Source organism: Corapipo altera, unplaced genomic scaffold, assembly GCF_003945725.1.
Source record: "Corapipo altera isolate COAL_440 unplaced genomic scaffold, ASM394572v1 24, whole genome shotgun sequence".
Lineage (NCBI taxonomy): Eukaryota > Metazoa > Chordata > Aves > Passeriformes > Pipridae > Corapipo > Corapipo altera.
In genome coordinates this window covers 2,647,976-2,674,418 of record NW_020884903.1, presented here as the reverse complement: position 1 = coordinate 2,674,418, position 26,443 = coordinate 2,647,976, and the positions used below count along the sequence as shown (strand labels likewise).

The following is a 26,443-nucleotide window of genomic DNA, read 5'->3' as shown; positions in this document are numbered from 1 at the left end:
TATGTGGGTTACTGCCTACAGGAGTATGACACTCCTGGGATATAGGGGAAGAGCATTTTGTGATGGCACAAGACCAAAGGCAAGGAAAGGGAGGTTTGTCTGGGGAGTAACAAAGGTGGAGAAAAAGAAGGACAAGATAAAAGAGGCAGGTCAGCTGTAAATAGGTTGCTGGTCAGTAACACTTGTTTGGCTGTGCCCTGCAGGTACCTCATCACCATGGTCTGTCCTGTCTTCTCATTAAACTTCTGCTGGGTGCCAAGTCCTCATGCTCTGCTCATGAGGGTATAAGTGCCAGCCATCACAGAGGGGACCACAAGTCATGAGGCTGGAGAGACTGGAGCATGCCCGTGTTGTGTGGGTCTGTGTGCCCGTGTGTGATTGCCAGCAAACACCAGGGCACACCAGCCAGCAGGATGAGGGGCTGCAGAGCAGCCATAATTTTGGGAGGCATACTGGAGTGATCATAAATATATTATTAAAGATACGAGCAGGTGTACTTAAATTTATTTTTTAAGTATTAGATGTGAATTAAGTGTAGTAAAAGCAAGCCAGAAAGCCTAAGAAATGACAGGAAAGCAATGTCACATTATGACCACTGTACTCACTTTCTGCACAATGTCAGTGCTTCTGAAATTTAAGAGCAAAAGGTGCTTGTGAGGAAAAACAAAACAAAGAAACCCCAACAAACCAAACCCATAGCAACTGAACAAAAACTTTCTTTACTTTTAGAGAAAGAACAAAAGGCCTTCAACCCCTTTTCAGTCAGACCCCCAACACACTAGGGACTAGTATAACTCCTTACTGTATGAATTCCCTTTTTGTTTCCCTATACATTCAGTGTTTTACAATTCTGTCCCAAAGGACAGTGATAAAAGTGGCCAATGCTTTACCTGGAGAACATTCCTAGGTAAAAAAAAAAAAGTTTTTAAAACATGTTCTTAACTATTCTAAATTACCTATGTAAGCGATGGTTTTATGGTCTCCAGATGCAGGTGAAATAATAGAGGCCAAAATAAATTATGATTTTTCCTGCAAAATGAGTAAGACTAAATAAATAACTTTCCAAAATTGTTAGATTTGTCAGAAATAACATTCTGAGTATTAATAATATTCTATTTTATTCATTTATGTACAGAAAAAGCCTTGAAGCTAAACTTTTAGGTATGGGAAAAAAAAATGATGAAGAGTTAATTCTCTGTATTCTTCCATCCATCTAGATCACTAAGTTTTATAATATGCTTCCTGGTAATATTTCCCTGAGAAAATCTTGAGGAAAAAAACCCACAAGAACCAGTAATATCTTTTTTATTAAAATAGCTCTTAAAATACTCATCGTCATAAAATACACTGAATGTCGTTGCTGTATGACATTTGCGTACACACAACACTTACAGCAAACTCTAGACAGCATCAAGAATTACAAAAATAAGGCAAGCCCCAGAAGGTGTGCATCCTCACTACCTCCTCTCAGGCCACTACACATATAACCATGTTTACATTTTTATGCCATTCCCCACAGCGTTTTCTGGACACCTGTTGGGTCAGTCCTCCCGTCCGTCCTGCTCCCCTTGACTTGACCTCACAGTGAAAATTCTGATGATGAAAATGGAGGCGGTGTCAGATCCGTGAGGCAGCAGGTGCTGACAGAAACATCAGCGCTGTTTCTCCCCCAAGAAGATTTTGAGCTACCACAGTATTCCAAATAATTTAAGACTGCAAAAATCCAGAGCATGCTAATGACCTGCAGCAATCCTTGCTTACTGTATGTCTTCTATCTCGGTCAGGAATGATGATGCATCACCCTCCAGCTACAAACAGTCACAGCTACTCTAACATATTCTTCTCCATTCATTTTAAGAAACTCTAGCAGAAGAAAAGATAACATGAATTGTCAAATATAGGAAGAACAACTCCTCCATGATAAGCTAAGTTTTTCTATTCATGTCTATGACCTTTTATCATTTAATTGCAAGTTTAAAGTACAAAGACATTCCATTATCCACTAGTTCAAAACAATAACATTCATCTTTCAAGTACTTTTATAGGTGAAAAAGACACTGAAGAAAGTAACATTATTTAACAAGAGTAGATTTTTTTATTATTATTATTATTACTTCATCTTATTGAAAGAACTGTATAATGAGAAAAATTGAAAAAAAAAACATTCAGGCAAACTTTTCAACAAAATAAATGTAAAATGACTGCTTTCATTTGTACATGGTACAGATAGACAGGTGTGACTAGAAAACAGTTTAATCCCTCTAGACTGAGGTTAGTGAGAGAAAAATGAATAGTCAAATTCTTTTTTGTATGTGCATATGCATATATGCATAAAAAAAATTCAAGGAGTTAAAACCTACATCATTATAAATACCAAAAGCTGATCATTACCTACTCATAGACTTTATTCTTGTACTTAGTACCATTATCAGTGGAGCCCTTAACTGGGTCATAGTAACTGCTATGTAACTGTCAACATATAAAAACTTTTACTTAGAAAAATGGACAATGTTCTTAACTGAGAGCATTCTAACTTTGCCTTTGCAGATGCATATTCCCTTCTTCACTGACAAGATTTCATGGGGAAAAAAAAAGTAATAATAACATTTTGGAATAAATATTCTCAGCAAACTACTAAAAGGGAACATGCTTGCTGCCAGCTGCTCAGCTGTAACACTTGCTCATTCATGGAATTTCATTCTTCTTTATTCCTTCAGTCATTAAATCCATCATAACCTTTCATGTTTCCTTTACTGGACTGAATGCTCTGGGAGTAAGCAACCCTAGAGAGCAGTGCAAAAGGCAGGAGATGCAACTGCACTTAACAGCTTTATTTTGGAATCTAAGAGAAGACTGAGAAAATTACTTTGCTTAACACATAAATTATGTAACATAAGCCCAAATGAACTTGCAATAGCAGGGCAAATGAAACTTGGAAGAAAAGTGTCTCTACATAGTGTTTTGTTGGGCAGCCCTTCTAAGAAGTTAGGATTTTATCCATGACAGCCCATGCATTGAAGAGAAAGCATGAATTTTTCTTTTTCCCCAAATACCACTTTCACAATAGAAAGCAAAGCTCAAAAACTGGAAGATCATAAAGTTAAAAAGCAAAACCAGAAACTAAACCCCCCAAAAAGAGCCCCTAAAGAACAACCACCCCCCCTCCAACCTAGCAGCCATTTATTTACTTGTTGAACTTAGATAATGGAAATCTCATTACCATATTCTTAATGTTTCCCTACTCTAACCTACAAGATATATTCTGAAAACCAGTACAGTCAATACTTTCAGATCAAAGGGAAACAATCAGAACAGCAATGATGAGCATGACTGTACCATTCGAGCAGAAATAAAGAAAAATAAGTTTAAAACATAGTTTTTAAACATCTACTAGTTAGCCTCGTTTATGTGAACTTAAAAAAAAAAAAAGAAAAAAAAGTTTTCAGATTTTATACATCTTTTTTTTCAACCAGGTGCATTTAATTGCAACCAGCAGGCACTCCACCAAAAGGCGGTATTTGCAATCCCTGACTCTTTAACTGAGAGAGATTACTTTGGCCTTAGTATCGCTATATTACAATTTTCCTGCTTCAAAACATGCAGTTCATACATTTTACAGTTTTGCTGCCGTAGTCGATGCATTCTGGTCCGATACACTCACAGCAGGCGTTGTGAAACCACCGGTATTTGGAAGCTCCCATGGACTCGCAAGAGATCTTGCACTGATGTATTGACATGCAGTCATCAAAATACACCACAGTACACATGTGTTCTAAACCAAGAGGGGGGAAAAATTTGATTTTAAGGTCTTAAAATATTTTTAAAGGTTAGGTAAAAATTAATTTAATGCGCAGCTTTAGACGTAGGATTGCAAATCAGCATGACTATGAGGCACAAGGAAAAAAAAGGTGACAGTAAAAGCAGAGAGGAGAGGCAGAGAGTCAAGGTACAACCTATCAACTTCAAATTTTCAGCATCTACAACTCAACTTGTTGTCTGTTCTCCTTCTTCTTCTTACTTCTACAGTCATAGGCAAGAATGTTTTTGGGTTTTGTCCCCCAGTTGTGAGGGATGCCTTCTAAAGCATAACGATGGGCTATGCCAAAATAATAAGCAGGCATGTGTCCTCTGAAGGTAATATGCTACCATGAAAAACCTCAGGTTTAGGTAAGTTATTTAAAAACCACAAAACCCACTTATTTAGGTATAAATATTTCGTCCTCCCCCCTCCAAACTCCACAATACTCTTCAGCCATATTAAGCCACAAGTCGGAGACTCCTGTTTTCCTCAACATGAAACTGCACACTTTTTTCTTTTTTTTTAGCAACACCACCAGCTTTACTAAGATTAAGAAACCCCTTCTGCCTAAGTGTTGACTTCATGCTTTTAACATCCATGCAATTACTTCAAATGCCATGAAGTTTGCTGTTGCAACCTCAAACTGGAGCTGAGGAATTCATCGCAATTATAAAACAAAAACATTCCCCCCCCACCTCCCACTCCAGTCTACTTCCAATTCTCCATGCTGACAGATTCTACCAGCTTTCTTCTGTGCTGACCAGGTGATTACACCATAAAACTTTGTTCATCCTCCAAAGGACTGTTACATAACCTTTACCCCCGCAGAACTTGGTAGATTTTGGGAAAAGCACAACTGGCAGCTGCCTGCAAACATGAACATCTCACTCGCACATGTCAGACCGACTTGTCAGCGGGAGAAGTCAACAGGCTTTCTAGCCTTTTGCTACTTATGGTGCATCCAGTAGAAACATACTGATCTATGTTCTGATGTAGATTAGAAAAATGTAATCCAAAAATAAATGGTAAATCAAGACAATGGATTTGTTGGGGTTTTTTTTGAATGATTACAGAGATATGAAGAAGGGTGAGTAACTGAAGGACTTTCAGAGCAGTGTAGTAGTTAACCACAGTGTTCATTCAGTCTCTTATCTGTGATACCAGAACCTCCCCTTTAAAATATTGGTGCCCCATAGATTAGCAGCCTCAATAGTATGCATAACTCATGGCAAGCTCTGAAGGTGAGGTCCAAATCTGAGTTGAGGCCAGGAAGGCCTCCATCACCTTACAAATCATTGGATCTATGCAGTCAGTTTCCCCAGTACCAACAATCTCCATGGTGCTCATGCTTTTTGGGCACATGACAAGGGCCAACACAACACACAGGAGAGCAGCACAACAGCTTTTCTGTGGATGCATCCTCCTCCTTGACGTCTGGAAACCCTGCCTACCCTTTTCAGAACATTCACTTGTTAAAACATATATGAGGGAACTCTGACCACTGTCAAACTATTTTGCTAGTACCAAAACAGCTGCAAGAGGGTCAGAGGATGTGCTGCCAGCCCACTGAAAGCAACAGAGTATTCACTGCCTTCATCAGGTTCCAAACTGCTGTCCACATCTTGCAGACACCATATACAGTGCAACAGGCAATAGGGATCTTAGGGAGGAAATACAGACCCATGGCTGAAGCAGTTTCTGCTCCCAGAAAAGCTGTGCTGCAAGTAAAGCTGCAGTTGTCCAAGAAATCTTGCAGTACCTGAAGTACTGCTGGAAATGTCAATAAAGTGCACTATGGCTGTGTAAGTCCTGTCCCATTCTTGGCATTTGTATTTCTATAAGCCTTCATAATAAAGCCTGAGGCACAGCAACCAGAGGAAGAGAGTTTTCAGAGAACAAAACCTCTGCCTAAAACCAACCAACATATCTACACCTTCAAGTAAGTAAAATTTATTCACAAAGGGGGGGACAAAAGAGCTAAATAGAAGCATATACTAAGGTACCACGTGCACAGAGTGATAGGAATACACCTAAAGCACTCAGCCAAAGCTAAAAAGTAGTAGGGAGATGCAGCCACCACACCCAGAGGCCAGACAGTAGCTCCATCTTTTATAGAGAATGCACAAGGACTTGGCAATGTTTTATCACCAGTGGCAAAAAGCTCAGATTGCCAGGGTCCCAAGAAGGACCCATTCCCAGGAGGCCCAGACATTTCCAGGAATCTGTTCCCATCATTCATCACAGGAGGTTTTCAGTGGAAGGGTGGGGGTGAGAAAGTAGAGGCAAGTCTCCAGGCAACATTCCTCATGTCCTATCAGTCATCCAGTTCAGTGCTGGGGTGCAAGCACAGGAACTTTACAGAAGTTTCTGTAGGACATTACTCCTACAATTTATACCCTCTTGCTTAATCTCATTTCACTCTTTTGATACCTTTTTAGTAGTTTTCTACTGAAAATTTACTACCTTTTTACCTTAATATACCTTATTTATGTGTTCCATATCTAGGGTCAGTCCTAGCAGGTGTCAGCTGGAGGCACAGAGCCTCTGCCTCCAAATAGGCAATCCTGGCTAATCCAGAAATATTTCTTCCTGCAAAATCAGCTTTTGAGATGCCATCCACCTGACTGACCTAGCCTCTGGATCAGCCTGAGAAGGCAAAATGACTTACAGCTATCTCTGGATAGCAGTGAAACAGCTCTTTAAAGGAAGCAGAGTCCTCTCCAAAGGGTTGCCAGAAGTGCCCACTGCTATCTATTGATCACTGCACTCCAATTTGCAACACACAAGGGAAAGCCCACAGGAGGTCAGGAAAGCTGTGCACACTCTGAGGTGTGAGAGCTGCTTCCAGCATTTACAGGCTGTCTTCACACCAGAGAATGTCCAGTCCCCTCTGTGTAAGGAGACATCTGTGTTCACCTTCACGTCAACCTCATCTGTGACAGCCTCGTCAGTGTTAGCACTGGTTGAGAAGTCCTGGTGAAGCCCAGTTCATCAGCTAATGCCTGCTGAAACTTGAAATAAACTTCCTGGGTAAGAAGAGCCTGTGATTTCCAGGATGTAAAGATCAATGGCACTGAACTGAGAGACTGAAGTCATCTCTCAGGGTAAATGAGGCTGGAGGAGCAGCAGCACCTGGCCCTCAACTCTGACAAAACCAGGTGACATCAGTCGGAGACACTGGTCTCCTTAACCACTCTTGCAGGACCAAAACAGGAAAGAAAGCCAGAGCTCTACCTTATAACAGTGGCAGCAGCAACCAAGGACATTAATCTTGACTAACTGGAGAGTGGAGAAGAAAGTTTATTTCCATCTGCACACAAGCTAAGAGGATTAGGTCCTAGAGGACCAGTACAAAAACACTGTGAAGGGGAGAGAGTAGACTGTACTTGGCAGACCAGAGCCAGCAGTAGGCCTGTCTGGTTCCCAGCAGCTCTTGTGAGCAGCTGGAGGACATGCTCCAGTATATGCTATCAAACTGCTTCTGAAGTCTCACTCACCGAGAGACTTCCCAGGTCTGAACGAGTCAGATTGGGCAGGGTGAACTTTGTTCGTCATGGGACGCTACTGGTCCCCTCCTCAGCAGCCTCTGTGTCCATGCAGAGGTTGAATTACTGAAAGCAGGAGAGTTCCTCATCTTAAGTATTAAATTCCACTTTATAGGCTGAAGAAACAAAGTTACACAGGGGAAAAATACATACCTACAGGTTCAGCTGGGACCCCAGAGTGTTTAAACTGTTTCACAACCTAATTACAGACTCATCACTTGGCTCCCTCAGTGTAGATAAAAACAATGTTACTTAGTGCAGTAACAGCTTTTCATTTGCATTTTGCCAATTTTCACACAATAAGGGCCACAAACTACTGCTGTGGGGTGAGAGAAGGATGCAGCAGCAAATATTTTTTTTTCCATAACATGCATTTCTCAGTCTTTTTCCCCTCACAATTCATACTCAGCGAAGGGTTGTGTAGAAGAAACAACAGTCAAGTCTAAATTAAAAATGACCAGAAGAAACTATCAAGCTTTGCTATAAAACTGTCTGTACTGGTGTAATATGGAGGAATTTAGCAACTCAGAATATCAAACAATTCAGTTATTGTAAGTTAAGGAGAAATGCCTACCTATAGGTTGAACAAACCTTCCCAGTGAATGACAATTCGCTCGCTGTATGTGACCCTTGAATTTAAACATGCTATGTAACTTCAGCTGTCTGCTGGTCAGTTTATTGGTAGCTCTAAAAGTTCTTTAAAAAGGTAACTATCCACCCAGCTGTCATACCATTTTATCATAGAATGGCTTGGGTTGGAAGGGACCTTAAAGATCATCTAATTCCAACCCCTGTTCCATGGCAGGGGACATCTTCCACAAAAAAAACCCCCAACAACTAGTCAAGAGCAGTAGTGGGAAAGGAGGAAAGGGAGAATGAGGAGATCAGTTGAGATAATCTACTAGCTTTGGACAAGTCAATTTTATGTCAATCAGAACTTGTAAAAAGAAACATTTCTACAGAGGTAGATGCCACTTTACTGGATTTCTAGCTCTCCTCTATGTAGCTTGCACTGAAGGGAAGCAGAAATGCAGAGCAGACACCAAGCAGTGTAAGTCAGAAACCCGTAATTACAACGCAGATTTCGCTTTATCAATTGCCAAAAGATTATCTAGTTCCCCTCTCTCTCTTGCCAACATCCTGTCATCATCTGAAACAACTAAGCTTATTTAAACATCTGAACTCACACTTTAGAGCTCTGAGGGTATCAGCTAAAAGTAAAGCAAAATGAATAAAGTACAAATGTAGCTCTACATTAATACTCATCACAATCCTCTCTGAAGTAGTGGCGCAAGTGCCAGAAACAACTGATACGAAGATCTACAGCAGCTCCAGCAGCGCACACATGACTGTGGCAGCTAAAGCATTAAAAGTCAATTCACAGGAGGAAAGGGAAGACACTCATTAAGAAAATAATGGGGAAGTTCAAAGTCTGTTGGCTGGGCTCACAATAGGCTGGGGTGAGAAAGGAATGCTTTATATCCTACCACCCCCCTCGTCCTGGATCTACAGACACCTTCTGGGGGCTGGTGGCTTCACGCCACTCAGGCACAAAGCTCGTGGATTCCTGTGGCTAGTGCTGCTTTTCCTGGACCTCACTCAGAACTGCATTGAGCAAATCTGGCACCCTGGGACAGCTTAATGGCAATCCCTGCATGAATGCGTGCTGAAATTAAAATCAGAGCTGTGTTACACAACGTGTGACAAGAAGTACATGTAAGCACAGCCTTTCCAAATTTTGGGATGTATTCTAGAAGATAGTACAGAGACTACTGTCCCCCTACCAAAATCTACCTCTCATTAGCCCCTCTCCCTTTACATGCCACGCAGTAGGCTGCTGCCAGCACACCATGTTGGAGTGAAGCATGCAAGGAGCCACAAAGTGGAGGAGACACAGCACTGTAAAGAAAACACAAGGCATCTGTGTTTCTGCTCACAGGAATATTCTTTCAAATCCCTGACTGTCACAGCCCTGAAGACAACTGCTGAGCGAGGCACCTTAAGGACATCTCCCTTTGCAAGATCTGCCTTTAAGCAGCACTTATGAGGAGAAGGAAAGGTTAAAGAGATGGTCTGTTTCTCCCACTGCAGGGTGTGCTTGTATTTACTGCCACTGAGCACACACACATACACACACACAGACCTACCCTCTCTTTCAGTGGTCCTTCTAACATTTACTAGCTTGTTAAACCATACTGACCCAGTTGTGTGATTGAACTTTGCATGGGCAGAAGCCATCAGGCTCCAGCAACTTCCTAGGCTCCCTTGCTGTGCCCGTGCTCACAAGGCTCTTTACCCTATGACCTACTACCCCTCCACTTTTCGATTACTGCTTCCCCAATGAACCCATCAAAATGTATTAAAAACAATGCCACCCCATGGCTCACATAACACCCCATACAATTCCCCAGTTGTCTTGCTTCCACCATAATAAATGTTAAACTGACCAAGCCAGGAGCTAATTTTTCTTTACACCTTCTCTGTTCTCAGTGCTCAAATCATTCATGTTTTTGTAAGCAAAGTTTAATATGACTTGTGAGAAAGCAGGGCAGTACAAAGTTATCTACATTGTGACCAAGAAAAGAGATTCCTCAATAAGTTTACATATTTATCAAAGTATAGGATGTGGAAAGTAATTTTCTACCTTTCCTAGTTCTTCACTGGCCACTCAGATGGAGGAGGCAAAGCCAATGATTACAAGAACAGCTCTGACATTTGTTTCTGTTTTAAGTTTCTGTTGAGGCCTGAAAGCCAGTGGCATTTGTTAACTATTTCCAACTATAACTAAATATAACTGTTGTTTTTGGACTGTCATCATTCCAGTGAAAGCTCTCTCAGCCTAATCTCTAAAGCATTCTTAGTAAATGAAATGAAGGAGACTTTTGACTCAGAAAAAACTGCAGTGTTATGTATTTGTGTTGTTAAACTCAAAACTGCTCCACACCCTTGAGATGCAATTCAAATTCCAAGTTTAATCCAAAACTATCATTAGCCCATCCTGTTGGTATGGTAGTAAAGGACAGCCATCTGGGCTGCAGTACCTAAGTACAGTGGGATATATTCAAGACTGTACTAAACATAATTTTTTTTCCCCAAGTATAATTTACAACTTTAAGTACTGTAGTGTTTGCACACGGAGCTTTTTGGGGTTTGCCGCTTTACATGGCTTTTTACATCACTCTCCAATAATGGTGAGCAAGCATTTTAATAACATCAAAGACATATGCATGAGATGCTTTCTGACCATCTGGTTTCCCAGTTCTGGAATTAATTTATTTTTCTAACGTGCCTTAACCAAAGGAAATTAGAGAAGTTGCCATTACGGTTCCATTTAATCAACAGCAGTCCTACTCAGAAACACAACTAGGTCAAAGGTTCACCTCGGCATGGAAAAGCAGCACGTCCATTAATTAGGGTATCTTTTATTGATAGGATAAAAGAGGCATCACAACTGCAACATATGGGGTTACGAACATTTAAAGTGTGTGTTGGGAAGGAAGCATAGCATTAATTACACTAATAAAACAAATCAGATGCTCTTTTTCCCCTATTAAGCAGCAATTTCATTATGAATTGTTTATGAGGTTCTTTTAAGTGTGATGTAATTATTTGCAGGGAAAAATGCTTCAGGTTCAGTATGTTTCTTGAACATACTGAACAGTATTTTTCTCAAGCCACCTTTCATACTACCTCAAACTTCTCATCTTCCCCCTCAGCAAACACTATTCTGAAGTCTGTCCTCTAAACTGAAGATAATCTGTCACTTATCCTTCCTCAGTCTTTATCTTACTTAGGTTTACTATTAATCCTGCATTTTGTACAAACCATCATTCTAAAGATTTCAAGTTATGCCAGCTCAGGTGAAAGCAATAAACAACTGCTCCAGACAGTCACATGCCATAAGCTGTTATTTCTCAAACCTCTGAAGCCGTGTTTCAGAGGTTTCCTGCCTCTGCACTGCTACATCATTTGGATTCAGGTTCTGGTCTGTCCCATCTCCCAACTACAGGTAACTGCTTCCAGGTCAAAGAACGCACCTTGCCAGTGCACATGAAGTAACATGAACAAACTGCCTCATGCCACAGGAGGAAATACAGAGATAAACTCACGTGGTTCAGTGTCTCCTAAGATCATCAGTCACTTTAACACCATCTTCCATGTTCCTCAACATTTTTCCTCACTCCTTTTGTTAAGTTATCCTCAAAATTAGGCTGAATCTTTCACACTTTTTTACGAGAAAAGAAGAAGTGAGCACAGAGAAGCACAGAATATGCACCGAGAAGGCTCCTGGAAGAAATGAGAGGAAATGCTAGGAATTTAGACACTACACTCATTACCTTTGTCACTAGAGTAAGGTGTGTGGACGTTGTTGTTTGGAACAGAGACATTCTGATGCTGTGGCTGATTCACTGTTTCTAAAAAAGAAACTAGATTCTCATGGTGCGACAGTTCTTCTGCCACAGGGAAGGAAACAATATTCCAGTTCAGCTGAGTATCCCCTTCTGTCAGGGCCCGGAAAAGGGAAGGAATTGGTTCATGCAACTCCTCGACAGTGCTCTTGGACGTTGGTGGTGTGTCACTGTAATTGCGAGGATTGCACATACCTGCAGATGAACAAAACAGTAAGTTACATGAAACTCTCTAACCTCTTATTCTTTAAACAGGCAGGTATTTAGAAAATTAAAATCGCCTTTTGTTTTTTTTCTGAACAGAACAGAACCCTTTCTTATATACCCCACTCTTAACCCAATAGCAGAAAACCACCAAATACAGCAGGATGAACTTCCCATAATGGCAGGTTTCAGATCTCAGACTTCCACAACCCACACCTGTGACTTGTGAAAAGAAAAACCTCTTCTAAACAGCACTTTGCTTCCCCTTTAATGCTAGTATTACAGCTTAGAAAATAAAGAGTTCAATGGAAGGTTTGTTTTCTGTGGGAGAAGAGACAAAGCACAGTATAATCAATCCTAGCATAAATCTGGAATGAAAGCTTAGGACTGAACAAAGGCAGTATCTTGACAAGTCCTGAGGTACACGAAACTTTTGATCACAATTCAAGTATTCCATCTCATCTGCTGCAGCAGTGCACTAGATCTTTTTAGTCGTCTGCCAGAGATGCAAAGATCACTATCAGGAGGGAGCATGAGTCTGAATTATTTTACCTGTGTAGAGACAGCCGAGATGAACCTCGTTTCGCAGCTTATCTGGAGGGGTCACTACAGGCAAAATGCTTATTTCCAGGTTACTCCTTCTTTATTTTTCAACGTCTTCTGCAGTCTCTTTTTTGAAACCTTGTAATTTTTTTTTTGTTTTGCCAGTTTCTACAAAATGTTTTTGTGATATGCAATGCCAGTGCCAGTTTTTCATTAACCATTTAAACACTAACATGTCTAGCCATGAAACTAATTGAAACTTGATTTAATCCAAATATTGAAACAACTAAGATTAAAAAGAAAAGTTGTATCTGCATAGGGACTTAAGCCCAGGAGCCAATAAAAAAACTCTATTAGAAGTCACCTGGCAAGAGGCAGACAAATGCATTTTCCTCATGTACATCTGGATATTGTTTGGGTATTTTCACAGACACAGTTTTAGACAGCTACAGCCACAAAGCACACCAATTCTTGAAGTGTAAAAGTGATATGGGACATAAATGTTCAAAGTCTGCCTCCCCAACCAGAGAAATACTTCCTAGCCTGTAGATCCACTAGGACTCCAGCTTCAGAAATAACTGTGTTTGACTAGAGCCTTATACAAACCCACAATCTTCTCAAACTAAGTAGGTGGATTTCCATAATGAACAAAGCAGAGGGAAGTTTGTCCATGACGATTAGCATGAGATCTGGCAAATCTTAAGCAAGTGGTTGGCACTACCAGCATTTAATAATAGGAACACCACGAGACAGTCTGCTCCTACAAAAAGGTGAGCCAAGCACTGGGCAGGAAAAAAAAAATAAGCCTCCCTTCCAAACAACATCAGGTCACACTAAAAAATAATTCCACTTACACAAACTTCCTACTGTAAATGATTATTTTCCTACTCCTCTCAACTGGGTTTGTTCTTCATGGACCTTCCTGGACTTATTGCTTTAACAAAAAATTTCTATCCCTGCATTATCATCTTTTAGTAAGCACTAATATTAACCATACTTTAGTAGGCACTGTATTAACCATATAATTCTAATAAAGGATGCCCACTTGAAAATCAATTAGGAAGCTATCAAAGCAGGTAAGAGTTTTATACAGATACATGGAGGGATGTATAATTTAGTTGGTGTCATTGTATTAATGTTGTGAAATGGAAACCAGTGAGCCTTTCTAGAGGCTCCTTCTTTCAGGTTGGATTCCGAAAATAAATTTCATTGATAAGAAGGACACACAGGGAAAAAAAAAAATCCTGCAGAATGTGCACAAGTTTATGTGCATATCAATACAGTATGAAAATATTATCTTAAGATGGCACCAAGAAACAATCACTCATAGTTTAATGGGTAAATGCTCATCCACAAAGATCCTTCCCTCTTACTGTTTTTAAAAGCATTTTAATAGTCATATTTTTATATAGGAATTATTATAAAATAGCAGCTTTGGCTAAAATGAAAATAAAGTTTAACTTATGAGCAACTGGTAAGGATGAAACATGTCTACACTACTGCTTTGGAATGGATGAGAAGATGTAGAAATAGGCTACCGAAATGATGGAAGCAAATAGGCCTTTACAAGAGGGACTAAAAGAGCTTAACTCAAAGGAAAGAGAGACCTGTTGCTGTTCCCTTTCCTCCAGTGTCTTTTTCCCTGTCCGAGAAGGGAGAGAACATCCACACAAAATATGAGGGCATCAACTGAGCATCTCTAAAGTAGGTAGGGTAGGGTAGGAGGTAATTCCTGACCTCAGGGCAGACATGACCTGAAAAACACACAATCTATCTGCTTTTACATTAGACATAATCAGCTTATAAAGAAACTTAAATATCAGCTCAAGTATCATCAAAGAACTGTCTCTAGGAAGCCAGGTATAGCATGCTTTCCTGTTTGCCTATTTGAATAAGGCTGCAGCAAGGATGACCCTACACTGAAGAGAATAGGATCATGCCATAGAAACTATGAGATCTGAGACACTCACAGGACCATCAGGAGATGTTTTAGTTTATTCAGTGTTTGGAAATTGAACCTGAAACCTTGTTAACTCCTCTCCTGGAAAATACTATGAGGAAGAACAGCAGAACAGTGAGCAATCTGCAGATTTATAAAAAAAGTTTGTGTGTGGACTTCACTTTTTTACTTCACAATCCCAAGAGGTAGGTTGTTCCTCTCCCTAGAGACTGGCACACAAGCCTTGCTTGCTACAGCAGATGATGGTTCTATACCAGGGAAATAACCTACTATCCTATTCCTCATCCCTATGACTGAAGATGACAGCAGCGCACTTCAATACTGCATTACGAAAAATCTGATGACCCTGGAAGGGCAAAGGGGAAAAAAAGGGGATATATATAGATACATATTTCACTTCTTAAGGAGTCCAAGATCAAACAGAAAAAACAGACTTTAAGGCCTCTTTCTAAATGCATTCTCCACAGGTGCAGTATATCCTTCACAGGTGCAGGGGCTGAAAACACTTTATGCCACTGGGAAGAATCACACATGTAGAGGATCATGCCACCCCACTGCTTACTGAAAGACAGTAAAGCAAAGCTAAGCTAGCCAGAACCAAGCAAAAAAGGGATGTCAGAAAGCAGATTCACATCATTCTGGAACAGGAGAAGCAATCAACTGCACTGAAAATGGGCATTTTGACACTAATAACCTTCATGAATTCAGAGAAAACCCACCAGGAAAAGCTGAGAGCAGGTACAACAATCAAGATGCATCCCTTTCATGGAAGCCAAGATTTTGAGTGGCATCACAGGAAGACTTACAGCAACCACAGGAGGATGAAGCTTTAATTAAACTTAAATCATAAGACAGAACATACAGTCTCCTTAAGCAGGAGCAGCATCCACTTGTAAATGGGCACTCTGAACACCACCTCTTAGTAGCAACGTGTTCTTGTTAAGACTATCATCTAGTCCTATAGAAAGACCTTGTCTGTTTCTTTTTTACCCTCCACAAAGAGGGTAAAAAATTTTCATTTTTCAAGAATGGTGAAAACACTGGGCTGTGCCTATTTACTACTAGTCCCAGCTCAAACCTAAAACTGCCCCTGTGCGGTACCTGTCAATACACTTTGCAGGTAGAAACCTTCACACAGCATCCAACCCCAAGAAGCAGGCACTGTCTAGTTTCCTCAAGGTGACAATTCAAAATGGAGTTTTTTGTTAGAGAGTGTCAGCTATGATGACATTAACCAGGCAAAACCTGGACTACTGCCACCTTCCACTCCACAGAGCAGATACAGCCCTCAAATGTTGGATCTCCACAGTAATTTATTCCGTACCCACAAAATGAGCTGTAAAATGTTTAAAGCGCAGATGCTGTCACAATGTTTTACTTCTATTTTAAGACTGTGAGCTCAGCATGTGGCAGGAGAAACCAACGTAAAAAAAGAAGAAAATTAAAAAAAAAAAAAGACAAACTTACCAACGCAGTCACAGCACTCATCCCAAAGTGTGCCCAGGCAGAGCATGCACTCCTTACAGCAGGAACAGTTCCCTTCCCCAGGGCGGCACTGACACAGCTCCTGGAAACAAGAGGCATTCATTACACTGCAGCAATCCCAGATGCAAAAGAACTACACAACAGAGCAATTCTTCCTCAAGCCGCAACTCCAATTAGGGCATTAGAAAAGCTTAGTGCACTAATACAGTGAGTAAACGGTAAAACGGCTCCAGTCAAAGAGCAGATCTGAGCCTACAAAAGGATCTTTTGCAAGTTTGCCCCCTTTCTTTTTTTTTTAAAGGTGACATTCTGAAGACAAATCTGAAGTCAGCATTTAAAAGCGAAAAAAATCCTATTCATGGGAAAGGTGTGTGCCCTTCTGTGTATGCCTGAATCTACAAGTTCTTTGGATGTTCTTCCCACCACAACTAGAAATTCAAAGAGGGGTGTTTATATATAAATAGTGAGCCCACAGTATAATTTAGTCAAAAAAGGAAGTTACTATAAGCCTGACATGAATACTCAGGATATACACAATATCTACCATCCCGTCTATGCATGGATTCTAAAAGGAACTTACTCAGTTAAGTCATTTGATAATGGGATTTTCTGCGTCTCTGAATGCCTGTTACACACTGGTCTCCATTTGCAATATTAGTGACCAGATTACTGGTCCAGCTAAATAAATTTTTCTATTATGAAAACAACCCTATGCTTCCTCCCCTCAAACCAACACCTGGGATATTTCCAAGACTTCTAGAGACTCTAGAAAGTGAAGTGGCATACACACATATTTTTCTTTAATTTTATTAAGCTAAAAAGGTGCAAAAGGCATGGAAGCAAAAAGACATCTTCATACTACCTAAACCCAAAGGCACTGGTTTAGCAGTCCTGCTGGAGACATGCACTGGTGGACCTCAAAGCATGGAAACAGCCTACGTGGATGAAGGAAATTTAAAAACCAGGCGGTCTCCTTCCCTCTAGTTTAAATCCATACTAGTAATTCCAGTTTGGCCAAAAGACTGTGGCTACATGACAATAATTCACACACTTGAATTACATCATAGTGTGAAGAACGGACAGCCAAGAAGTCACTTTGGTTGTCCTGTCTAAGAATTTGGTTTTGATGACGTCTGTCTAACTATCATGTTACATACAATTGGTGAGAAAATAAAATCCCATTACTGGAAACACTGACCATGGGATCCTTCCCACCCCTGTCTTTACTGGAAGGGCTATTGGCAAATCTCTGCTATGCATCAGGCGGGGGAGAAGACAGTGCCCATCCCCACTCTTTGATCCCATTCTCCAGAGGCAGGGGAGGGACACATTGCAGTGTGGTCAGGAGACGCACATGGACAGGAGGGAAGGGCAGGAAAGTGGTTTGGTTGGAAATTCTCCTATCCTGGAGTCACCACCCATGGTTCAACCTCTGGTAACCACAGCTGAGTCAGGGACACCACTCCTTACAGGCAGACACCCACATCACCCGTTAAGTGAGGTTTCCTTTTGAAGCACCTTGGGAAGAAGCTGATGGGACAGAATTCCATTTTTTAAATAATTCTTTGTTTGCAACTGTTAATAAGCCTCAAGTAGCAGAGAAAGGAGGCATATTTATACCAAGTGTCAGGAGTATGTTTGCTAGGCAAGGCAAGGTACAGATATGCACCTGATTGTGTATGACCCCTGTTCTCTCCTTAATCTGCAAAACTGGCAATTGCAAATATCTGGGGCCTGTTGAGTTGCACAGGGATCACCCCTTGCTCACACCAGCTCACAGGGCCCACAGAAGACCGAGAAGCGCATTTCGGACAGTGAGGCCAGAAGGCTGGGGGCAGGCCTTCAGAATACAGCAAATGAAGCTGCAAAGCTCCCAGTTCTGGATTAAAACTGAACAAACACCAAAATGTGTAGCAGATATGCTACAATTTACTAATGCAGTATAAATCCATTGATTCCTTATTATTTCACTCACTTCACCCCAGATCCCAAATCTTCTTGAAGCCAGCAAAGAAACAAAATTCACCTACTATTGCTTATGCTATGTAATGCTGAGAAACACTGTCACCTGCATAGTTTAATGTGAATTGTTTGCCCTGCTGACTGATCAAGAGTGAACTCCTGCTCCACGCACATTTCTGCAATATGCAGACTTTGTAAGTATTGAATTTTTTCTTACAGAGAGGAAAACTACCAAGGTTTTTTACTTTTTCGTCCTCAAAATTTATGAATGGCACCTATTACTATGCTGTTTCCAAGAGAAAGATGAAAACCAGGCTCATTAATAAAATATACACGTTTTTCCACAAGAGGAAACACCACAAACTTAGAAAGATGACTTATGTGAATGAATGATGAGTTTCTAAAATATTTATCTTACTGTTCAATAAACAGATTTTGTCAGTCTTTAGAATAAAAAGCTTGAATAAAACAACTTTAAAAATAACCACGAGTACTGTTACCTTGGCCAGAGAATAATATTAATATATATTAGCATTAAAAATATCCTATTTATTTATTCTTCAACAGTAAAACCGGACAAACAACTTTATACTTATTAAAACATCAACAAGCCAGGACGTGGGAGGAGGCAATTCTCCATAAACTATTACATGTAACATATGAATTGAAGCCAGAAAATTCACTAAACTTGTTTCAGTTTTACAGAAGAGTGTTCTCCAAGAATTAAATGTAACTTTAATTCTGCACTTGCAACATATTAACAAAAAATTCTGCTTAGCATCCCTATGTGTATCTTGCAGATAGCGTCATTACATCTACCAGTATTTTAACAAGTTTGTTTTTACAGGAAGGGCTTATGAGCAATGTAATTTTTTTTTTAATTATTATTTATTTATTTCAGACTTGGAGGGAGATGAGGGAAGAAAGAACAATCTAATTAATTAGTCTTCCACCTCTTCAGGGCAAAAACTGTATGTTCTTTCATATATGTGTTTGCACATACATGGTTTCCTTAACCACTTTTGAGTCCTTCTGCCTGACTCATCCACACTGGATAGTGGTACAGGATACATCTTTTTAAAAGAATGCTTACATGAGACGTGGGTGAAGAGAGGCAGAATGAGAAACGTTCCTTGTTGATAGCTGGGGGTGGTGAGGTGTCAGTCAAGAAAATATTACTCATAAGTCAGCTTGGCAAATTTGCAAGCTGAACTACTGAAGGTGCATTGGGGAATCTATTTTGCTAGGCAAGAAATAAAGCCTCACAGTCTAAAAATACAGCATTAAATAGGAAGCAGGTATGTTTGTACAATAAATATATTTCTGCTCCAGAGAGCAAAAAAAGATTTTTACAAGATATTTAACATCTGCGTTTTTTTCAAAGCTTTCTTGGAATGACAGAGACTATTTTCTTAGTGCTGGGAGAAGTAGGACCTGAAGGCATTGGAAATATCTCCGCAAACTGGAAGGGGGAGTGCAAGAAAAAGAGCTAGCTTTTTTTTCCTAGAACAGTTTAATAACAGAAAATCTCCTGGAAGCAAACCAGCCAGAGCTGTTTTGTTAACCCAACTGTGCTACGTACATACACGCTGAAAGCAATTTTTAGATGCCTAAGCCCTGAAGTTAAGGAGTGGCATTTATTTCATACCACAGGGCTAAAAAGTCTTGGAAATCCTCTCAGGCTGACAAGTTTGTACACACAGGAGGCAAAGAAGACAAAGACAAAAAGAGATTTTAAATCAGAACAACACTGCACCAGCTGAGGTGGCTGCAGGTATGTGGCATTCGGGAGAGAAAACCCTGCAAAACAACCCCTCCTCAGAAGGATCAGAAATCCATGCCTGAATTATAGCACCGTCTGTTTCCTACACACAGCAGTAGTTTAAAGAACTGTTGCAGATGAGAGAGCAAAGCTCAGCTTCCTGCCTAGCACAGACATCCCACCCCAGCCTGACTCCTGCAGGTAGCTCTGCGCTGCAAGAACCAACCTGGGACTCACCTCAAATCCATTAGCTATGAACAACTGTGGGAACGTCCCATCCTAGAAGTTTCTGCCTTCAAGGATTTCCTCCATGTTGCAAGGACACAATACATGTCTCTACTACGCCAGTTACAGTGAGTGTAACTGGCCTTTTCATCTTCTCCACACATGGAAACAACCCACGCTTCCAAGTCAACAACAGATGTGCCACAGTAAATACTGCAGCACGCACATTGTGTGCAGCCAGGGCTCGGTGGCCCATCTGAAAAGTGAGGCAACAGCCATTTATTGACTCCAACACCCCAATCTCATCTTCACAGGAAGGAGCTATGTCCAGAGCCTTCAAAGGAACTAACTTTGTGGACCCACTCACTGCACTCCCAAGTCTTCTCATGACTCCTTCAACAACTACAGAAAAACACAGTTTCTTTTTGAAGGCTGAACTTATGCAGAGAGATGCCTCAAGCTATTTTCTTACAGTTCTTTGCTTACAGAAAAAAGAGAAACACCAATGAAGCTAGAGCCTCAAGATGTAAAGGGAAAGCTGAATCCATGTGAGTTGTTGATCTCATGCACTGTTCTGGATCTAACAAAATAAATATTTATGTAGGGACCACCCCTAAGCAGAGCAGCTTTTAAGGAGTGGCAGTAATGACTGTAGTGACTTCTAGCCATGTTGGCAAAAATATTTATGTTAACCGTATGCTTTTTGAGAGAGCACGTTTCTTGTCTCATTATGTCACCGGGACAGGCAGGCTCGCTTTCTGTACACAGATGCAGATGACAAACATCCACAAGTTGTTTGCTCTCCCAGTTGTCTCCAAGTGGCATTATCTTGGTATCAAGACACGGATTTGGCTGAACTTGAACAGTGATAAAAGTCGGTGAAGGAAAAATGTCACGTGATAGTCAAGCAACCTCGCTAAACACAGTATTTTATTTTTAAGTTCAGATTTTTCCAGAAGAGTTTAGAGGGGGAAAAATACATAGATACAGTCTACTGGCATACTTCTCCAGGAAATAACATGCACTTCAAATAGCAGTGCAGTGCTTCTGCCACAACACTGCTGAAGATTTAAAAACAAACAAACAAACAAACAAAGCCAAGAAGAAAGATGACAATTGCTTTAAGTCAAAGCTTTAGGATACTTCATATCCACAATCAGACTAGTCTGACCTGATCTGTTCTTCTGTAAAGAATGAATACTGACTGGTAAGTCAGGCCCGTTTGCAGGAAGACAGCAGCCAGACAGCGGAAACGAACAGTGTAATTCCCCTGCAATAGCACACAACTCACATGGCCTGGGCTACTTCAGGGTCTCAGAGAATTGCATATGATTTGGATTTTAGGGAAATGCTTTAAAAAGGGACTCCACATCACCTGTACAAAGTAAGAGTGAACACACCTACCAGTGGTCTCTCTGCATGCACAGGGCTCTGTTGTCACAGAGATGCCAACATAATCCAAGTTGTGTGCACAACTGATAAGCACAGTTGTATGAGCCACCCCCATGCAGTGCTGAGTCTCAGCCATTTATTGACAGCTCAGTAAGGACTCCAGTAGCACTAACTTCACTCCTCCTGGGCTGTACTTTATTCAGACTAGCTCATAAAAATAAAGTCTAGATGTTGTCTGTCTCAAACGTGACTGGATAAAAAATGATTACTTGGGAAGGAGATGTCTGTCCTTTAATGGATGGTGGACTGCCATCACTGGCACTAGAAAAGGAGACACTACATCTTCCCTGTTCTCCCTTTTGCTTACAGAGAAATAAGTAGCAGACCAACAGCTTCCAGGACCAAAATCCAGCATCTGGACCAACAGCTTTCCCCTGAATCAATAAATCTGTAGCATTTACTATTTAAATGCCTTGTACATCCAATGCCATACTTAACACGTTACTTCCTAAAGATTTCAAACCTAGAGATGATTTAAAAAAATGCAAGAGAAGGGACTTACAAGCACATCAGTTTGTCACAGTGCACAGTCTCCAACACACCAACAAAACCACTGGTGTTCTGTTTGAAAGGGCAAAAATCAGAAGCCTCTTTCTTGCTCCTGTATTTAACAACTCCACAGACTGTGACGGGGCTAGAAAAAGCAGAATTTTTTTTTATAGATTTAAAGCAATGACAGTGCAGAAGCCAGAGAGTTCAGCCTGCAGTCAGCCTTTGTTCCATAGGATGGATTTGTGAATCTGGTAAGTATTTTTATTTGTAAACCAGACAAATTTTAAACGGAAGTCAATAAAATGAAGTAAACATGGAAATGCCTCAGGCCACTTCTGCACCTCTTTCCAGGCTGTGACCATGCATTTACAGTAAGCATTCACACAGTGACCATTCCCACGTTACTGCCACACGACATTTGTGCTCTCTGATATTGTTTTTCCAATCTACAAAGAGGCAGAAGGAAACAGTTTCTTTTAAAGAAGCTGCAGCTGACCACATGAAGCCTCCTTTTTTTCAATCTGGAGTCAAGAAGAGTGCTCTATATACCATATAAATAAATACTTGGTAGTTATCAGAACTGCTTGCCATTTTGCTGGAAAAGGCCCTTTTGCTCTGCTGCACACCATACCCCTTAACTCCTGCTCTAAGAAGAACAATCTGGTCTCAGTCTGGTTTTTTCACTGCAGACAGACACACCGTGTGAGTCAAAAGCAGCATCTGGATTTGAGTTTAACATCCATTTCCTACCAGTTCAACTCATAAGTATTTGGCTTGGTTTTTAGGCATCTTTTAATTGACTGTACAAACCTGATGTTATAGAGATCATGAGGCATCAACTCCTGACCCTCTGCCTGAGATTTAAGAAAGTGGACAAATTGCAAGTTAAGGGGAACATCTCAGACAGATATGGGAAGACTATAAGTTTTGAATATTTGAATTCCTGGTATTGCAGATAATCTCCTTAAAAAATGACTGTCGCCCACAGCAACCCTTCTAATAAAATGTCTGTTTCAAATTGCTGCTTATTCATAATAATCACTAATAAAGAAGAAAGAGATTGAAAACTAACAGTGTAACTCCTAGTGGCTTCTACACAATAACCCAGCAACCATTGTCCTTGGCTTGAAAAAGTTTCCACTATAAAAAAGACACATGCCCACATAAAGATGCACTTGGTATCATCTATCTCTATAAAATAAATGGTTGTTAATCTGCACTTTATATGGGCAAGAGACCAAATTAACTTCTTTAAAGAGATACTACTTAATATAAAATACCACTTATTTGTATTGCTGGATCTTTTCAAGACACAGCTTTGGAACTGCTTCTTGAAGACTGAAAAGCAAAGAAAGGAAACACGACTTTACCTGTATCAGGCATTTACTGACGTCGCTGGCACAGAGAGCCTTATTGCAGCCTGTTGATGACTGGATCCACAGCAGGAATAGAAGGACAGTGACCGTGGGCGCCGTGACGTACTGTGACCTCATGTTTCCTGCAGGTGAACAATTTATTTTAGTGCTTGAGCCAGCACTAAAATAAAAACTAGCAACTGAAAAGGCTATTGGAACACAAGCTAAATCCTACTTCCCTTCCCCCCTTGCAATTCCTTCAATAAAGATGAGTATTTTAAAAAAAGGTCCAGTTGGGGTGCTTAACAACAAACCCAGCCCCTCCTCCACCAGCTAATTTGTTAATTAAAAGCTTTCTGCTATTGCACCTTTAGATTACAATTGCCACAAATTTAAGGTGAACAATCTCAACTTTGCAATATCAAATATGATACTCTATAAGCAGCAATGCTAAAAAAGTGCCTCAGATGAGAAAACCCACCAATGAAGACCTAACTGTGTAAATACCTAAAGTAGACAGATTGGTTTCATGTAGTATCTCCTCAGGCTACAGGTACACACATGTGTCTAGGACCAAAGACATACAGCAACGTTTTACGACAAGGTAAGTTGCCCTGCGATCTTTAATGCAGACAGGCAGCTGTTTTCACACTGACAGTCAGATGTCACACAGGCTTTCAACTCAATCACAAAGCTGTTAACTTCTTTTTTTTCTTAAAAAAATACAGACAGCAACATTAAAAAAGAAAAAAGTATCAGACACTTTGAACAGCACAACTTTCAAGAGCCATGCAAGTGACTGAAGCCAAGGAGCATCTGCTACTTCAAACAGGCAGAGGAACTGGGTTTGTTCAAAGCATTCCACCTTTCTCCCTTTCTGAAATCCCAGCCTATCGGCAGGTGGTATTTGTGACAAATGTATCACGATTAGCAGCGTGCCACTGAGTTTTTTCCTTGTGCTTAGCATTTGAACTCAGTCAAAAGTGGACCTTATTGCACTAGGCATTGTACCAATACATAATAAAAGGCAGTCCATGTTTGGGCAAGCTTACAGTGAGCCTGTATTGTTCTCCTAAGAGCGAAAAAAATGCTAATGGGGCACTGGATTTCTTTCTTTTGGTATCTAGAAATGTTTTTATGTTTTATGAATTAAAAACCCCAACAATTGCTCAGTGAGCAATATCCAAACACAAAAAAGTAGAAAACCAAGCCAACACGTAAAGAAGGCACGATCTGGACATTTAAGGCCTGCGTTCGATTAGCCTTTCTTACAATGGTTATTAAATGCCTGTGAACCTCGCTGTGCTGGGCACACTGCCATCTGTACCCAAGCAGGGCTGGGGGGACCCCCCTGCAAGACCGGGGGCACGCGCGGAGAACACGGGATCTTTCCACTCAGCTGGGGGTCACCGCTCACCCTTCCAGCTACCCGGAGTCAAGAAAGTTTCCTTCCAGCGGGAGCCGCCGGCCCAGACCCGCCGGGAGCCAAGGCAAGCACGCTGCTTGGCGAGAGGAGGGATCCCGGCGTGCTCCCCCGCATCCCGTGCCGAACAGGGGCTGCGTCACATAAAGAGTCCGGCGGAGCGCAGCCGGAGCGATGCCCTGTCCCCGCGCACCCGCTCGGATGCGCCGCCGTCCCCGGTGCCCGCTCCCCGGCCTCCCCACGCCGCTCCAGTTCCGTTTCGCCCACCGCCGCTTCCCCCCAGACTTTTATCCGGCGTGGCGTCCCGCCGGAGGGGTACCCCCGCCGACCGCCCCTCCGCTCCCGCAGCCCATCCTGGCGGCACCGGCTCAGCATCGCTCTCCCTCACCGCCGGGATCGCTCCCGGGGCGGAAAACACCCGAAACCAGCCCCTCCGGCTGATCGACCCGCGCTCGGCTCCCGAGAGGCCCGGGCCCCAAAGATGGCACTACCAGGGGCCGGGAGGCCGGTGACAGGGAGGGGGATGTGGGAGAGCACCCCCCGCCAAAGCGGCCCGGGGCAGGCGGGGCCCCGCAAGGGGAGCGGGTCGCCTCCTCCTCCTCCTCCTCCTCCTCCTCCGGCAGGCAGGCAGGCAGGCAGCACGGCGGCCGCGCCGAGCCGCACCGAAACTTTCCTGCCACAAAGCAGCAGCCACGGCTCCACAGCTGCCTCCTCCTCCTCCTCCTCCTCCTCCCCCTCCCCGGCCACCGGTTCCATCCCCCCGCGCCCCCCGCCCGCTCCCCCGGCGGCGCTCACCGGGCGGCGCCGCGGGCCGAGCACCTCGCGCTCCGCAGGCGGCTCTCGCTGCTCCGGAGGCGGCGGCGGCAGCAACCCCGCGGCTCGTCCCACTGCTCCCCCCTCGGCCGCAGGCAGCGCGGAGGCGGCGGCCTCGCATCATCGCCCCGCCTCGGGGCACCGTCAGGCGCCGGGACCCTCCCCCCGGGACCCTCCGCCCCGGCGGGCGGCGGCTGCGCGGAGCCGGGCGGGAGGAGGAGGAGGTTCAGGGGCCGGTGGATGGAGCTGCGCGCCAGACCGTGCCTAGCGGGACGGGACCGGGGGGCAGGGGGGGAGGGCACTGTCAGACGCCTGCCTCGGAGGGGCTTCTTCCCGGCAGAACAACCCCCCGCAACCCGAGTGCGGGCAGGGAGGAACTCGAGGGTCCTGTAGCCAGGGGAGGCAGGCCGAGAGAGCCGGGGCGAGAGGAGCGGGCGCGGGGCTCTCGCCGAGAGGCTGCGGAGGGGAGCAGAGCGGAGAGCGCTCAGGGCAGCAGCCCCGCGCCGGAGGGCTGCGGGCAAGGAGGGAGACGGGAGAGAGAACCGGGGGGGGGGCGCTGCCGCTGGAAGCGCCAGGACCAGCCTGCCGAAGAGCCAGCGGGGAACTCGAGCCCCGTGATGAACTTCCCGAAGCCTGAGAGCGAGCAGGTGCCCGGGGAAGGGCAGGCACATCCGGACAGCCTCGCCCAGGACCTCAAAAACACGGCTGTTTAGCGGCTTTATCCTCCTACGTGACAAGCTCCAAGGGAGCAAGGAAACAAGTTTGGTCCCTGGAACAAAAACACGGGAGGAACCTGGCTTGGTACCCAGAAGGAGCAGTCCCGGGGCTTCCCAGGAGACGGCTAGACCCTGGAGAGGGAAACCGGACCACTGCCCCTACGAGCTACTGTTATATTTCGTCTCACTCATCCTTCTCCCCTCACAGCTCCCGCCATCGTGTTCGAGGGAAATCCACAGCACGGTGTCCTTAAACAACACAGGAGGTATCATCCCACAGAGTAAACTTGAAAAAAAA

At 42.8% G+C, this 26,443-nt stretch overlaps 1 protein-coding gene across 2 annotated transcripts; it reads right to left on the bottom strand.

The window, feature by feature from the left end:
• Window positions 1-1,288: 1,288 nt before the first annotated feature.
• TWSG1 (twisted gastrulation BMP signaling modulator 1) lies at window positions 1,289-25,568 on the bottom strand. 2 transcript variants are annotated; one of them, XM_027651014.1, is made up of 5 exons: window positions 25,412-25,568; window positions 23,209-23,336; window positions 15,928-16,027; window positions 11,682-11,948; window positions 1,289-3,772 (listed from the first exon to the last, which is right to left on the bottom strand). In XM_027651014.1, exons 1-5 carry the CDS (start codon window positions 25,551-25,553, stop codon window positions 3,591-3,593), a joined length of 819 nt encoding a protein of 272 aa, XP_027506815.1. In that variant the 5' UTR covers window positions 25,554-25,568; the 3' UTR covers window positions 1,289-3,590. The 2 variants fall into 2 exon arrangements, with proteins under 2 accessions (XP_027506815.1, XP_027506817.1); XM_027651016.1 differs by lacking the exon at window positions 25,412-25,568 and adding an exon at window positions 23,701-23,906.
• Window positions 25,569-26,443: the final 875 nt, after the last annotated feature.